Source organism: Battus philenor, unplaced genomic scaffold (assembly GCF_028537555.1).
Source record: "Battus philenor isolate CCGP_79_NKW_IND1 unplaced genomic scaffold, ilBatPhil1.0.hap1 SCAF_18, whole genome shotgun sequence".
Classification (NCBI taxonomy): domain Eukaryota; kingdom Metazoa; phylum Arthropoda; class Insecta; order Lepidoptera; family Papilionidae; genus Battus; species Battus philenor.
In genome coordinates this window covers 5,935,485-5,950,487 of record NW_027181680.1, presented here as the reverse complement: position 1 = coordinate 5,950,487, position 15,003 = coordinate 5,935,485, and the positions used below count along the sequence as shown (strand labels likewise).

The 15,003-nt window shown below is 33.4% G+C and overlaps 1 protein-coding gene across 1 annotated transcript; it reads right to left on the bottom strand.

The window, feature by feature from the left end:
• Positions 1-8,233: 8,233 nt before the first annotated feature.
• On the bottom strand, positions 8,234-14,343 carry LOC137920463 (atrial natriuretic peptide receptor 2-like). The gene is made up of 7 exons (XM_068763830.1): positions 14,208-14,343; positions 12,835-12,979; positions 11,529-11,678; positions 10,731-10,923; positions 9,687-9,861; positions 8,834-9,024; positions 8,234-8,746 (listed from the first exon to the last, which is right to left on the bottom strand). Exons 1-7 carry the CDS (start codon positions 14,341-14,343, stop codon positions 8,234-8,236), a joined length of 1,503 nt encoding a protein of 500 aa, XP_068619931.1.
• Positions 14,344-15,003: the final 660 nt, after the last annotated feature.

Below are 15,003 nucleotides of genomic sequence, written 5' to 3'. Positions count from 1 at the left end.
TATTGATTTACTTTTTCAATATCATTTAAACTTCTTAATAAAAATTTTATATGATGAACTGTATGTTTACCGCCACGTGTAATAAACATAAACATATATAGTTTATATTTATACACGTGGAGTACATGTAGGTTGTTGTTCGTAGTGTACCTCATTTGCATCACGTATGGTAAACACAGTGGGTGGAGTTTTTCATAAATAGTTAACATGATAAACATTTTAATATTTATGAGATTATTATACTATACACGTCCAAGTATCACATACAGCCAGGTGAACGCCTTTCTCATCTCCTTGCTTTTGGTTAAAGAAATCATCATCATTACCTTGGACGTTACATATTTTACACTAATATCAAAGTTTGTTTAGTTATTTTTTAGTGTCAATACACTTGAAGTACCATTCAGAACAGAAGCGTGTGCTAATCAAATTTATAATGTTTAAATTTATTATTCTTTTATAATTAAAAAAAAAAAAATTCTACGCTATTATTTTTATGTTGGAAGAAATAATAAAACAGATAAACAGATTCATTCTTAATCATTGAAAAGAAAATATACATACATCGCAATATGAAATACATTCTAGAAAAGGAATGCTAACCCATATCGTTTCATATATTGACGGCCTAAGCGAAGTTTGTTAATACAGTGGTAACCTAGCGGTAGAGGATTGAGACTTGCGATTGTGGGTCGCGGATTCCATTCTCGTCATCCCGCTTAGCAAGCGTTGCGATTGCGGTATATCTTTTAGAGAGACTTATGCTTTGTAGGGGCTTTTACGTCCTAAAACGACAACGAAGCTGGGATCCCCAAACATAATAATGCTTAATTCCTAAACTGGTGAAGTAAATAAGACGAAGTTTTTTAAGAAAGTTTGTTTGTAAATAGGTCAAGGTCACCTTTAGGGTTCCTCCTTAAATTAAGTGAAGTTAAAAATACCAACGACCTAACCGCATTAGTTAATTATAAAATAAGCAGAAAAATCAATAAGCATTGTACGTTCGAAACAAAATGATGGACATTTCACGGCCTTATTACGATGTTAACGTAACAAGGATTTTTGGAACTTGAAATTGTATCTACATCATTAAAACATCAAAGGTCCACTGCGAACTAACTTTCCCGTATGATTTCCAAAAATTTGGTAAGAAACATTCAGATTTCTAAGCTGTGCTTACCGATCTTGACTCCAATATCTCATTCATAGCTTAAATATGGACATGTAACTCATGTGTTTAAGTAATTATTGTGTATATTACCAAATTCAGAACGTTTAAATAACTTTAAAACTATATAAAGAAAATAACCAGACCCCGCCTATTGCCGCTTTCATTTGCAAACACAGGCATGAATTCACGCAGTTAATTGATTTTACGGTGACAGAGCGGAAAGCATGCATAGTGGTTCCATTACCAACCGTCTCACCGGGTATTTGATCACTTATGAAAGCACTCTATAGTGATTATAGATCAATGAAATTGTGTCTCCGTATATTAATATGTATTAACATAAGTCATCGACAGTTTTCATTTTTTTATGTTCGTTAACAATTATCTATTCTTTTTCTTTCTATTTTTATTTTCACGTGTGATTTTATTTAACACTACTAACGATGGTTCTCAATGTTTTGATTATAAGTAGTCATTTATAATTTGATACAGCGTCACAATAATTTAAATATTTATATTTTATTTTCACTCTTCTCGGAGGCCACGTTTTGTATGCTTAATTGTCACCAGGTTGTAGTTATTTTTAATAAATATGAATAAAGATGTTTTTTTATTCATTTCAATTTAACAATTTTCTTAAAAAAACATTTATTTTCTTAAGAAGTAATACATGTATTTATATGTTTAAGTATAGTATTTTTGAAACAATCTCCGACATAAAGGAATGGTTTTCTTTTGGATATTTCACAATAGTAGTGCTGTTTTCCTTTTTCCAGGCTACTTATGATTATTAGAACATACTAAGCAGTCATTATCTTTTCCTGTACTGGCTGCAAGATTTGTAGTTTCCCATCCAATCTCTCCTCATTATCTGAGGTTGAAGATACTATTAAAATCAATAATTTTATTATTTAAAAACAAAAAAAATATTGATATCCTGCATTAGGTAAATGCTTTGTTTGTAATAATAAACCGAAAAGACAGTCGTATGCGCATTCAATAGGCAGCAAGATGCGACCGATAAGGGTTAATTTACTTATTCTGTGATTCTCCGATATCACCTCCAACATTAAGCGGTATATATGACGTTGTATCATGTATTTATCAAAGATACCACTGTCCCGTTCAATTACAGATTTATGCGCTATGATGATTGTAGTATATTTTAAGGAATTTTTCGTTTTAATGGGCGTTACACCTGGCTATCGTTGGTCAGCCCTGCACAAGGTTCTTGGTATGGTTCAGGATTATTTTCCTGTATAGCACAGGGCATCTGGCGATTATATCCTCTGCCGTACGCATTTGTTTCATATACTGTATTATACATTATATAAAGTTTATTTATATTATACGTAATAATTATGCAGCTGTTTGTCAATCAGGAACTATCGGGAATTTGTAATTAGTCACAGCACATTAGATTAAAAGCTTTAGACATTCAATGGATCTTACGGAGAAGATGTTTACCCTCCAGTGACAATTGGGATCTCCGTTTAATGAGCCGATCGAGCTCCTAAAGCGAAAGCCCATATAACGTAGAGAATATTACGTTTGTTGAATATAAATCACGATTTCAAAAAAAAATCAAATTGACGAGTACAATACAAAATCGAACTCACAATCGTTATGAGACAATTTTTAAAACTACATTTAAAGTTAAATAATACAATTATGACCACAAAAAAGCATATTATGTTTTTATTGTCTCATATTTTCACTTCATCGATTTTCTATTTCCGTATATGAAAATGCGAAAATCTCTTCTTCTTCTTCTTCTTTCCCTTTTCCCTTTATTTGGGGTCGGGTCTCCTTATCAATTTGCGCCAGGCCACTCTATCCTGGGTTGTCCCTGCATCAAGTTGAAGGGTTTCCAGTTCCTTTCTGATATTAGACCACCACGTAGCTTTTAGACGCCCTCTCCCTCTTGGGAATTCTGGGAGGCTTAAGGCAGTTTTTACTACGTGGTTATCTGGTTTCCGTTGAATGTGGCCATACCATCGTAATCTTTTTTCCTGTAATTTGCTGGGGATCGGAGCTACCTTAAACGAACCTCTCATATATTCGTTCCGTATTTTGTCCATTCTAGTGACGCCACCCGACCATCTAAGCATCTTCATCTCATTGACATGAAGTGTTTGCTTGTGTCTCTGACTTACAGTCCAGCATTCCGAGCCGTAGAGCATAGCTGGTCTGACAACTGCTTTGTAGACTTTACCCTTGGTCTTAATGGGCATACGGTTATCACATAGAACGCCTGACACTTCCCTCCACTTCATCCATGCAGTTTGTACCCTGTTCTTGACATCAGCGGTTGAGTCTGCATCGATACTTAAGGTCGACCCTAGGTACCTGAACTTAGTGACGGATGGTATTGGAATGCCACTGATGTTCAGATTGCTATGGCCTTGTGTTGGTGTTGGTGCAAATGCACAGTGCATGTGTTCCGTTTTGGATCTACTTATGCGGAGGCCGTTGGATTCTAGTTCTCTAATCCATAGGTTCAGGTCTCTCTGCAAATCATCCGCTGATTTGTTTGCAAGAACAATATCATCTGCATATAGAAGGCACCATGGTAAGGCATTCTGTATATCCTTTGTGAGGTAATGCATGACGCAGTTAAATAATAATGGGCTAAGTGCGGATCCCTGATGAACGCCAACTGTTACTTCGAACGGGTCACTGAGTCCTGCCGGGCTTCTCACCTGGGTCGCGCAGTTGTAGTACATGTCTTTTACTATGGAGACATACTTTTCGGGGAGGCCTTGAGACCTGAGAGCTTGCCATACAAGTTGTCTTGGCACTCTATCGAAAGCTTTTTCCAGGTCAATGAAGACAATATGTAAATCTTCTTTATTGCATCTATGTTTCTCCATAATAATTCTCATGGCTTGAATTGCGTCCGACGTTGATTTACCAGCAGTGAAGCCGAATTGGTTTTCCGTGACCGTTGTTAGCAGCCGCAGTCTATTATTAATAATTCTTTCGAAGAGTTTAAAAGTGTGTGATGTTAATTTTATCCCCCTGTAATTTCCACAAAGTGAAACGTCTCCTTTATGCTTGTAAAATGGTATTAAGTAGCTCTTCCGCCAGGAGTCTGGCATTGTACCGGACGTGAGGACAAGATTTAGGAGTTTCGTAAGCCACCTTATAGCTACCATTCCTCCACGCTTCCATATCTCCGCAGGTATCTGATCTGGCCCTGTAGCTTTCTTGTTCTTCATCTTTAGTATCGCTACTTTAACTTCGGATTCTGTTATGGCTTCGATGGGCCCTGAGGTCACACGTATGGAGGGGAGTTTTTCGCTTGGAAATTCTTCGTTGGATAATTCGACGTAGTAATCTTTCCATCTTTTGTTGATGTCATTATTTGAGGTCAAGAGTTTACCATTAACATCTCTGATATATTTATTTATGTTTATGTCCAATGTACTGCGCTGGCGCTGCTTAGCAATTTTGTATATATCATAATCGTCTGTGTTTTCCTCTAACTGTCTATAGAAATTATCTCTAGCTTTCTGTCTTTCTTGGGCAACGATATTTTTGGTGTGGGCTTTGGTTATTTTATATGCCTTTAGGTCCTCGTCATTTTCCGAATCTTGCCAAGCCTTGAAATGCTCTTTTTTGTTCCGCACTGCTGCTTTCACGGTATCGTTCCACCAACTAGGGTCTTTATTTGGAATTATGCCTTTTGACTCTCCTAGTATAGTTTTTGCTGCCGGGACCGTTAGATCAAATACCGTTAGATAAAATGCGAAAATATTTCCATAAATAATAACGGAGACGAAATTGCTAACAAATAATTAAATTACACTCGTACCTTTTTTTCTTACTACACAATGAGAACACTTCAGACTTTTGGAGGTATTGTGTGTACCCTAGTAATATTTTATACTGGAGTGAACAACACACACTATCCGACCTCTCTCTTGATTTAATGTCATAGAAATTTTACTCTAATTTACTCTTATTATATTCATATGTTACCGAATACATTGTTCACACTAGAACACTTTTAATTTAAGAACATCATAAATATTCATCTCGCAAGTGTATACAGGACTACGGGTATGTCAAGTTGCGTACTTCCGACATGTTGACGGCTACCGTGATTCAATTTATACGACAGTTGTTGTTCGGAGAAGTATCAAATTGGATTCGTGACTTGAAATCACCAGTTCGTTTCGCACAGTACATTCATGTTGTAAATAAATTTATGCGTTAACAACTGATTGTTTTTATTACCATACACCCTTACACAAGTAAGAGGTTATAGTTCTTGAATATACATTTTTGCTTTGGTCACGTGTCTTGTAAAAGTCCAATGAATAATTAAAAATAAGTAAAGAATAAATTCCAGAAAAAGACCCGGTGGTTGAATCGCCTAATGATGGACTTAATAAAGAAATAGAAGCAACGATCCTCAATCTTGGATGACAAATCTTGAGGAAGATAAAGTAACATTAGTTTTTGTGATGATATTTAAATTTATCGGTGTGTTTAAAGTTTTTAAGATATTCGACTTAGAAGTCTTAAGTTTAAATATGTACTACAGCAGCGTATCTCATGTAAATTCAGTACAACTATAACTATTTTCGAGGTTTACCTCCATCATCGTCATTTCAAACGAAGGACGTACATTTCTGGACATAGGCGTTCTCTATAAATTTTGAATAGCTCCGATTGGAGACATCAATCCAGAAGTTATCAATTCTTTACGTTATGTGGCCTACCCCGTTAGTTGATTTCATTCTTCTGCAGATTTCTTCATCTCTGATTCTAATTCGTAAAGAAACCAAGAGCAAAGTTTACTCCATGGTTTCGCCAATAAGGCGCAGACCGAGAGACCACGTTTGTGTCATGAGTTCCATTGGTCTCACACATTATTTAACCTTTATCCTACGATAATTAGGAACGAGACAGATGTTCCGTAATTTTTCAAAGGCTGCCCAGCCTGTTAGCTAGTTGTGATTTAAATTTGTTTAATACCTAATACTGTCCGGTAACCTGTAAACGATGATAATATTTCCTTCTTTTTAATGTTACCAGACAAACTTTTAGATGCTATATGTTCGACCACTTACTTGAATTTCTTACAGTAACATAGTTTTATTTCCATTACTACTCATTACGGTTCCATTACTGTCGATGTAAGGGACGTAAATATTATTCGATGTCGTATCTAAAACAATTGCAGGGGTCATGAGACATAATTCTATTTTCCGTGGTGATTAGAGCAATCCTGGTGTAATGTAAATGTATAAATAAATGTAACTTTACTACTTTAAAATACTATCCTAATATTGTTATTATAAGAACTTGTTTATTTACGTCCCTCCATTTTTTTAGTTTTATTTTGAACACATCGAAATCACAAAGTAATGACAGATCCGAAGCGTGCCGTGTCTATTTAATTTTAAAATTAATAAACACGCAGCTGTGAAATGAATTGGACTGTTTTCGCTTTTTAAGAAAGCTTTTAGTATTCTAAGAAATATAGCACTCAGTACCGAAAGCTTCAAAGATTGCTTCGAAAAAACATGTCCTACAAATAGAATGTGGGAAGGAAATATATAGTTCCAAGAAGGAGGTTTTATTATATTAAAAAATAAAGTTATCGTTTCTATCCATATATTTAATATCAGTTAAAGATTTGTAACAAAAAAAAAATACAATACAAACATTAAAACGGCAAGGTCGCTATTGGAAGATACATTTATACCTTAACAATATGACTAGTTAATTAATATAAACTCTAAACACTGAGTCATTATGTAAATCTATGAAATTTATTTAACGAAATTTAAATAAAATTTTTCTCTATGAGAAATTTTTTAAACAAACAGTTTTTCTAGCATATATATTCCTATTTTGTATGAACCATAACATTGTTAGATATTTTCTACAGAAAGACAGGAAAACATTTCAATATATTAAAACAGTTTCACACATAGTAAGGATTCATGTCACGAACTCTCGTAGTATACCCTACAAAGGACATTGTTCCTCATAAGTACAGTTAGGAATAAAATTACGTAAGAAAGGTACAGAAGTATAAAAAGGTCGGTAAAAATACTACGGGGGCGTAATATACAATATAGTTATATCATATATCTACTATTCACATAAATTTCTCACTACAGCTTTCATATGGGTTTACAACAATCTCGATCATAGAAACGAAATCATTATTCCTTAACTAAGTTGATTTTTTTTATTTCGACTAATAAAATTCGAAGTATATTCAACGCCTACAGGAAGTAAATCGTATAAATCTAAACATATTCTGTTGAATTAAGATGGCATATTCATCGAAATCTGAGCAGTAAAATAAACAGTTACAAACTAATTTTATTTATACTTTCGGTCTTATTTATCTATGTATTTGTTTACGTATTGCGTTCATGGGTATAACTTAACAGAAAATTGGCAAGTGATCTAATATCACACTTTTTATAATATTAAAAGATTTTCAAAAAATTAGAAAGTTAAATTAAAAAATCAAAATTAAATAAATAAGAATAAAAGGCATAAAGTTAAAGCGGTGTCTTTAGTTCAGAGAGATAAAATATAAAACTTTTTACTTACAAAGCTTGATTACTTCTGTCTTTTAAAACGATCAGAAGTTTTAATTTCTTAATCTATTAATACAAGGGAAACAAAGACTAGGCCCAAAGGTTTTTGGTGGACTTTTTACAGGGTGCTTTTAGCTCTTATAAATGTCAAACTATGATTATAATAACACCTTATGATAAATAAATAAACGCGCAAAACTATTGATCCAAATCATTCAATATAACAGTTTTATGCTTGGTAATTGAAATATGTTATTTAGTAACAGCTGGCAGCATTCAGCTAACCTATTCATACTGTGCTATTTTAATTCAACAGATCTAAGAATAATTTATTAACAGTACGAGTTTTATGACTAGATTTTGTAGTTATCGTGCTAGGCACATAAGTTCACTATTTCACATTTACGCCTATCAACTTGTTTATGTGTAACATTTATAAATTTTTAGACCGGGCTTGCAAAGGAAACAAATAAATTTCAACTTTCAGTCTTTACAAGGGTTTTGTTTTACTTTTCCCAGAAGCGTCCGCGTTAACTCCGCTATTGAATTTGTTCACTGCGTCACGCACTTTGCCTTTGCTGATAACTAACTCTTTATCGTACGTCGGTGTAATTAGACCTCTTTCTTTTCCATTGCAAATAGGTTTATTTGCCGGCGGAATAGGATTAAAATTAGCACTCTGTGATTTTCGAAATTCTTTCACGGCATTATCGATATTATTAATGAGATCTTTCGCAACAAAAGTTGCTATTTCGTGCTTAATGCGATCACGTTCGTTTACTAATTCCTCTGGTGTAGTTTTGTTACAATCTTTATCACCATTGCGTTCAGGACTTTGGCTGTGGGTTAAAGAATGTGCTGCAGGACTATCAGGTCCTTGGAAAGTTATACTTGGATTACTTATTGAGACGCTTTGGCTACAAACTGCGAACTCCTTCGAATTATCTTTGAAAGTTTCTGCTTTTTCCCCTATTAACCAGTATGTAGTCATTTTGCCTTTACCCTAAAAAGAGTCATAATTACATTAACCATAGGAAAATAAACATAAATTAATGATACATATCTAAGTTTTTAATGTAAATTAACGTACCTTCATAGAAATTTCACCCCTGCACTCAAGCTCGAAGCAATCGTACAAATCAAGTACTTCTTTTGTTTTTGGACTAACGTGAATTTTTAGGGCCTCTCCGTGAGACTCCATCCTTGACGCTGTGTTTACCGTATCTCCGAATAAGCAATAGCGAGGCATTTTCAATCCTACGACACCCGCTACACACGGCCCTGCATTAAAATGATCTATTATGTGTATGTGTAATCATTTAGTATATTACAAATAAAGTTAAAAAAAGGCAGACAAAAAAAATTTTTTTTTTCATTTAATTTAAAAACACTTATTACTGCTCCTATTGTCGTATACCAATTCACTAACAAACATTTTCAATGAATAAACCGTGATTATAGGTTGTAATATGGATAAGCAAAATTGGACGTATTTATTACCGTAATGTGAAATATACTCTACTTATATCCTAACAAATTTAAAAAAAATGTGCTAATTATTTGGAAATATCTCTATACAGGATCAAAGTATTCAGCTAACCATCATCAAACGTTTATTTAACTAATTAATGATAAATGTAATCAGATAATCAGCCTCGAAGCGTTTTCTGTTTGTATTAAATCTGTTCGAATAACAGCAGTAAGATTTGTTTGTAATATAAAACCCTAAACAAATTTACAAACGTATTTTAATTATCTTATGAGATTGGTTCTGTAGTCCATTCATTGTAAGTAGCATCGATGTATTAATAAAGTCGTAAATTATCAGTACTGCGGTATGGTTTGAATTGGAATAGCTGATGAAAACTTATTACCTACATTGCGTACCGCGGTAATAGGTGCTTTTATCTTTAGTCAATTTGCTTATAAAGCAAAATTAATACCTGTATGCATTCCGATTCGTAATAGAAGTCTCTCTCCTGGTCGATGTGGTACGGTTTTCACCCGCACTGCTCCGAGCAATGCTAAGGACATTCGGGCGATTTCGGCCGCATGTCTATTGCCATTGCGCATCGGCAAACCCGATACGACCATATAAGCATCCCCGATCGTTTCCACCTAAATAAAATAAAAAATCATTATAGTGTTACTGCAACAGCTGTACCGTACCTAAGAAAAGCAGGGTGTAAAAAAAAAGAGTATGAACACCGCTCATGTCGTGACCCACGACGGCGGACTGACGAAACGGAGCAACCGATAGTAGTCCTGTTTTGCCGTTCGGATACCTAAATTGCGTTACGGTATAGTTATAAATACAGGCCTTTTAAAGGTTTTTTTTCTTAAATTCATTATTATAATTTCATAGGATTACGTAAAAAACAGGAAGTTAACACAGTTAACCTATAGTATCGTAACTATTACGTAACTTTTTGGTGTACTCTGGTTTCAATTGCTATTCGCGCTGTTAACCTTTGCGGGATTACGGCTTCATTAGACTTAGAGAGCCGGAATTCACGAACCAATTTTTTGTGAACTCTTGTATTATTACTAAATATTCACAAACTTTTAATACAATTTTATCATATTTCTTTATTTTAATTATTTCCATTGTATTCCGACGACAGCAAGGTCATCTGTCGACGTTGTAGGAAGCGGACGATCTACACTACCCTATCCGGTCCTCACACGAAAATCTTAAGGGCTCAGCGACCACCTGTACTGCTCTGTGTGGCCTACTCATTACTTCACTTAGCATGCAAAATCGCTGGGCTACGTCCTTTATATCCTATATAGAATTCAAAGTCAAAAAGTTGGTTGTTATTTACTTATTATTCATATTTGTTTGAATGTAGTCAGAATAACTGTAAATAATTTAATAGAAACGTCCTAATTAACATTAGTGTCCTAATTGTATTTCTTATACATTTCTCCTCCTTTCCTTTCTACCTAAGTTTCTCTACCTTTAATATTATTATTACCCTGATTACCTTATATACGTCGAAGTTCTCAATAATCGAGTCGAAACTTGTGTATAAGTCATTAAGGAGATCGACTACTTCCAGTGGCGTTGATTCTGCCGAAAGTTTCGTGAACCCAATTATATCGCTGAAGTAAATGGTCACTTGGTCGTAAGTCTCGGCCATGACGGGCTGGCCCATTATCAACTGCGAAGCGACTGACCTGTGTAACATAAGAAATCAGAAGTCCGATAATTTAAATTATGATTATCGGAAATTTTATGTTACATATTATTTAATGTAAAACGTTTATATTAAGGTTAATAAAGGCGAACAAGAATAGTTATAACTGTTTCTACATTTATACATGCATTTTAGCGATCGTGATTAGTTTGATCTTGAAGTGATTATTGAACAAAAATTGTAACACAAATGAACACAAATATCGCTGAGTATTATTGAAGTTTATTTTCTTACATCTTTTGACATTCTTACAAGTTAATTACGTATTAATATATTTATTTATCCATTCATATCTACTCCGGTTTATTTATAATGATCACCTATGTAGGTCATAAGGAGAAAGCCCGAAAATCTTAATTTGGTAGAAACTAAAATAAAATTAGAATACGAAGCTTCGAAGTAAATGCACCTTTTAAAAAATTAAGAACACGAAATCGACTAAAGAACATTATAAGCACCTATACATGTTCAGTAAAATCCAGATACTAGTAGACTTGTCGAAATATGGTCCAAAGTCGCTTAAATTTAAATATTAAAAAAAAATATTACTAGCAAACAATGAGAACTGGTTTTAATGTGACATACTTTGGTAAAAGTTGATACAGCAGTTCCTCGCATTTTCGTTTCTCTTCTAGGTAATCTGAAGTCCTTTCCTCAACTAAAGCCTCCAAATTGTTAGCATATTGTTCTACTTGAGTTAGTAACATGTCCAAACGGGTTGATGTTTCACAATCTCTGTCAACAATACATTTATCTCGTTATTATTACAGCCTCTCAAAGTTTTCTAGTGCAAGAATAAGATGGAATTGTAAACTATATAATGACAAGATGACCTTTTCATCATAGGGCTTAGAGATTCATCATCCACATTTTGTTTAATCAAATTTGTATTTCTATGGTATTTTGCTTCTTCATCCTTCATACTTCTGGCATTGGCTACTAATAAGGTCTGTGCATTCCATATAAGTGCCCAACAGAGGCATGTAATTCGAAACTCATGTTTTCAAGAGACTTAAATTTTTACATCTCGTAAGTACAATTATGTTAATAGTTGTAATGTTTGTTGAAATTAAAACGGTTGTTCTTACTTTTAAATCTTCAATTTAACGGGAGTAAGAGGTAACAAAAACACGATTACAGCAAAATTAAAAGCTGTAAAATAACATGAAATTGATTTTGTGGAAACTAAATATCATAAAACATATTACTTCAATTTTTAATACCTAGATATTAGAGACGTGGTTTATAAAAGTTACATTTTACGAAATCATGAAGGCTAATTCATCGATTTACAGTTAATAGATAATATAATAGCAGGAAATAAATATTTTCGGAGTCACAAGTAACATAAGTTTTATTACTTAAAGTGCTTTGTTATTAACTAACACTTGAACTTTAAAGTTTTTATTTAAATAAATTACAATATTGGAACTCTGATGATATTATATCTGGGCGCTAGCTTATTTTCGAAATAAAAAATCATTCTTTAATAAATGACAGCAAGTATTGTGAATTTGAAATATAAAACATTTATCGTTAACAGTTTTTAGTTACACATTTCTCTTATAAATTTGTAGATTAATTTATATCACGTGTTTAGAGTAACCAACATGAAGGAATCCACAATATCTCCGCGCATGTGACATATGGGCAACATTATAAAGCACATTTACTAGTATTTGCTTAATTTAATCCAATACAGTCCCAAGTTCATGTTTCACATTTTACTTGTTTTGTATCACATATGAAATTTATTTAATTAATACAGAAAACTAGAATGAATTTACTTAGAATTGTTCTTATAATAACTGTTAACTACACCGATTATGCATAGTTAAATTAGGATAGCAGTTTAAATTAACTAACATACAATCTGCCAAAGTATACTAACTTATTTATTTTCTGTATGTTTTCTTTCAGTGCCGAGAAATCAGGACGATCATCTTCTGGAAGTGTCCAAGGCGGTTCTCCGGTCAGTGATTGACGAGGTGAAGCAGAGAGCGGAGAAGTACCTCGGTTTCTCATATCCGCGTTTCCTTTTGAATAATAAAAACATTTTAACCTTTTCATTAGTAATAACAAAATTATTAAACTTTTTTTATATAAAATTTTATTTTACCAAACGTTAATTATTATTTAAGATTACTAAAATTAAAATCTATTAATTGATGCAGCCCACTAAGAAAGAATTACCTTTTCCACGCATTCACAAGGTTTACTGTCATGTATATGTCATATATACACTACTGTAATACGTACGTACGTAATTATTTACTTATTTTTGCACATTTTTAGTTTTCATGATATGTACTCTTTAACTGTATTATTATAGTTGTTATTGTAAAAGTTTATTTTTTGAAAATAAATATTTTATTCCCACTAAATATTTTAAAGTTAATATTTAATAATTAGCGTTACATATACATTCAATTATTTTAAAATAAATTTTATTGACTGGTTTATGTCATAAAAATAATAACAAGAATTTCGTAGAAGTACACGTATAAATAACCGTAAACATTGATGACGTCAAACCGTATAGAGATACATAAGAAGACACATTCGTTATAAGCTCGGCTCGGTAAAGGTATTCTTGGTATGTTCATTCGTTCCTTTATTCTATTTATAAAGGGAAATCTTACCAAGTAATACTAGGAGACGCTTAAGGCCTGTAGGCCGGTTCTAATTTTAAAAGGTACTGTACGAAAACCAAAAACACATTTTAAATAAATAAATGAAAATAGTTATAAAGCCTTTTACTGACGGCTGGGCGATCGCTTTAGGGTATTTTGGTACCCAGAGGATGCTGCTGCCCTACTTGTCGTGGGCAGTGGGAATTATTTGTAATTAATGCACATAGTGTAAATTATGTAACGTGGTAAATTATATTATCCCGGGAATCATACTAGCGACCTCTATCACTGGGCTACCACTGTTTACTGTGTAATATAGAAAATATAAATATCGATTGTTATGATTTCCAGCATTCAATTGATAATGATTCCATGTTTTTGTAGATAATGAACTAACTCTTTTTGTATACTGCCTATTTTTTCTATTTTTACTTATGCTTGTCACACTATTAATAGTCGACTTTGCTATTTATAATCTGCGGACAACGTTGTATATTTAATAATATCTTTTATTTACATTTGTAATTCTTAATGCTAAGCTGATTATAAGTTCTTCGTTTAAAAAGATAAATAAATTAATTGAAGAAATTAAAAATAATTAAAAATTGGAAAAGAGTTTTGATATACTTACTTTTGAATTTATCTTCGAGAATGGCGGCGCAGTAATCACATGCAAGTGTGCAGTGAGGTCGGCGCATCTCTAGCAAAGGGCTCACGGCCCTCCTCGGACTCGGAGAGTCTGCGCCTCCGGGAGGCACCAGAGACATTTTTCTGTATAAATATTGTAAAATTTTATATCTAATTTCATAATTCGAATTTATACTTTATTATCAATTTTGCTGTAAACTGTAAGATACCATTGAAAATAGTTCTCTTCCATAGATTTATAATTAGACCGGTTGGAAGCAACCTGCATTTCGGCGACTTTTGACGACTTTAAAAAGGTAATTTGTGCAATTTATGAGTAGGCATGCTAAGCTGCAATTGCCGATCCATGTCACCACGGAACCGTAGGGTTCCTGTTGAACCAATCATTTTGAGACAGTTCACAAAATGCATCAAAAAAATACTTACGTAAAATACACATCGCTTGCTATTGTAATTAGCAGTATTTAGTAGTTAAACGCTGCTACTTATCGCTCGTTCAATCACCGATAAACGCTTACTTTGTATTAGGTATAAGGACGCTTTTGCTCTTAAACGATAAAGGAAAATTTCAAGAGGAAACTGACCTATTTCTGAAAGGTTTCTTCTAGGCCTTTATGAAAGATACCATAGGAAGCCTTTGTTACAAAATTGATAAGAGTTAAAGGCTGTTGCATGACAGGCAAGACTATTTAAAATGTTGTGGATTTGAGAGATTTGTATATCGCCTTAGTGAGATACTATTTAGAATCACAAGTAGCAGTTTGGTCTGCACATGAAGG

Coding starts and splice junctions, on each gene's coding strand:
- LOC137920463 (XM_068763830.1), bottom strand. CDS start 14,343: ATGTCTCTGGTGCCTCCCGGAGGCGCAGACTCTCCGAGTCCGAGGAGG. Junction 9,862..10,730: donor AGAACTTCGACGTATATAAG/GTAATCAGGGTA, acceptor TATTTTATTTAG/GTGGAAACGATCGGGGATGC. Junction 8,747..8,833: donor GGGGTGAAATTTCTATGAAG/GTACGTTAATTT, acceptor GACTCTTTTTAG/GGTAAAGGCAAAATGACTAC.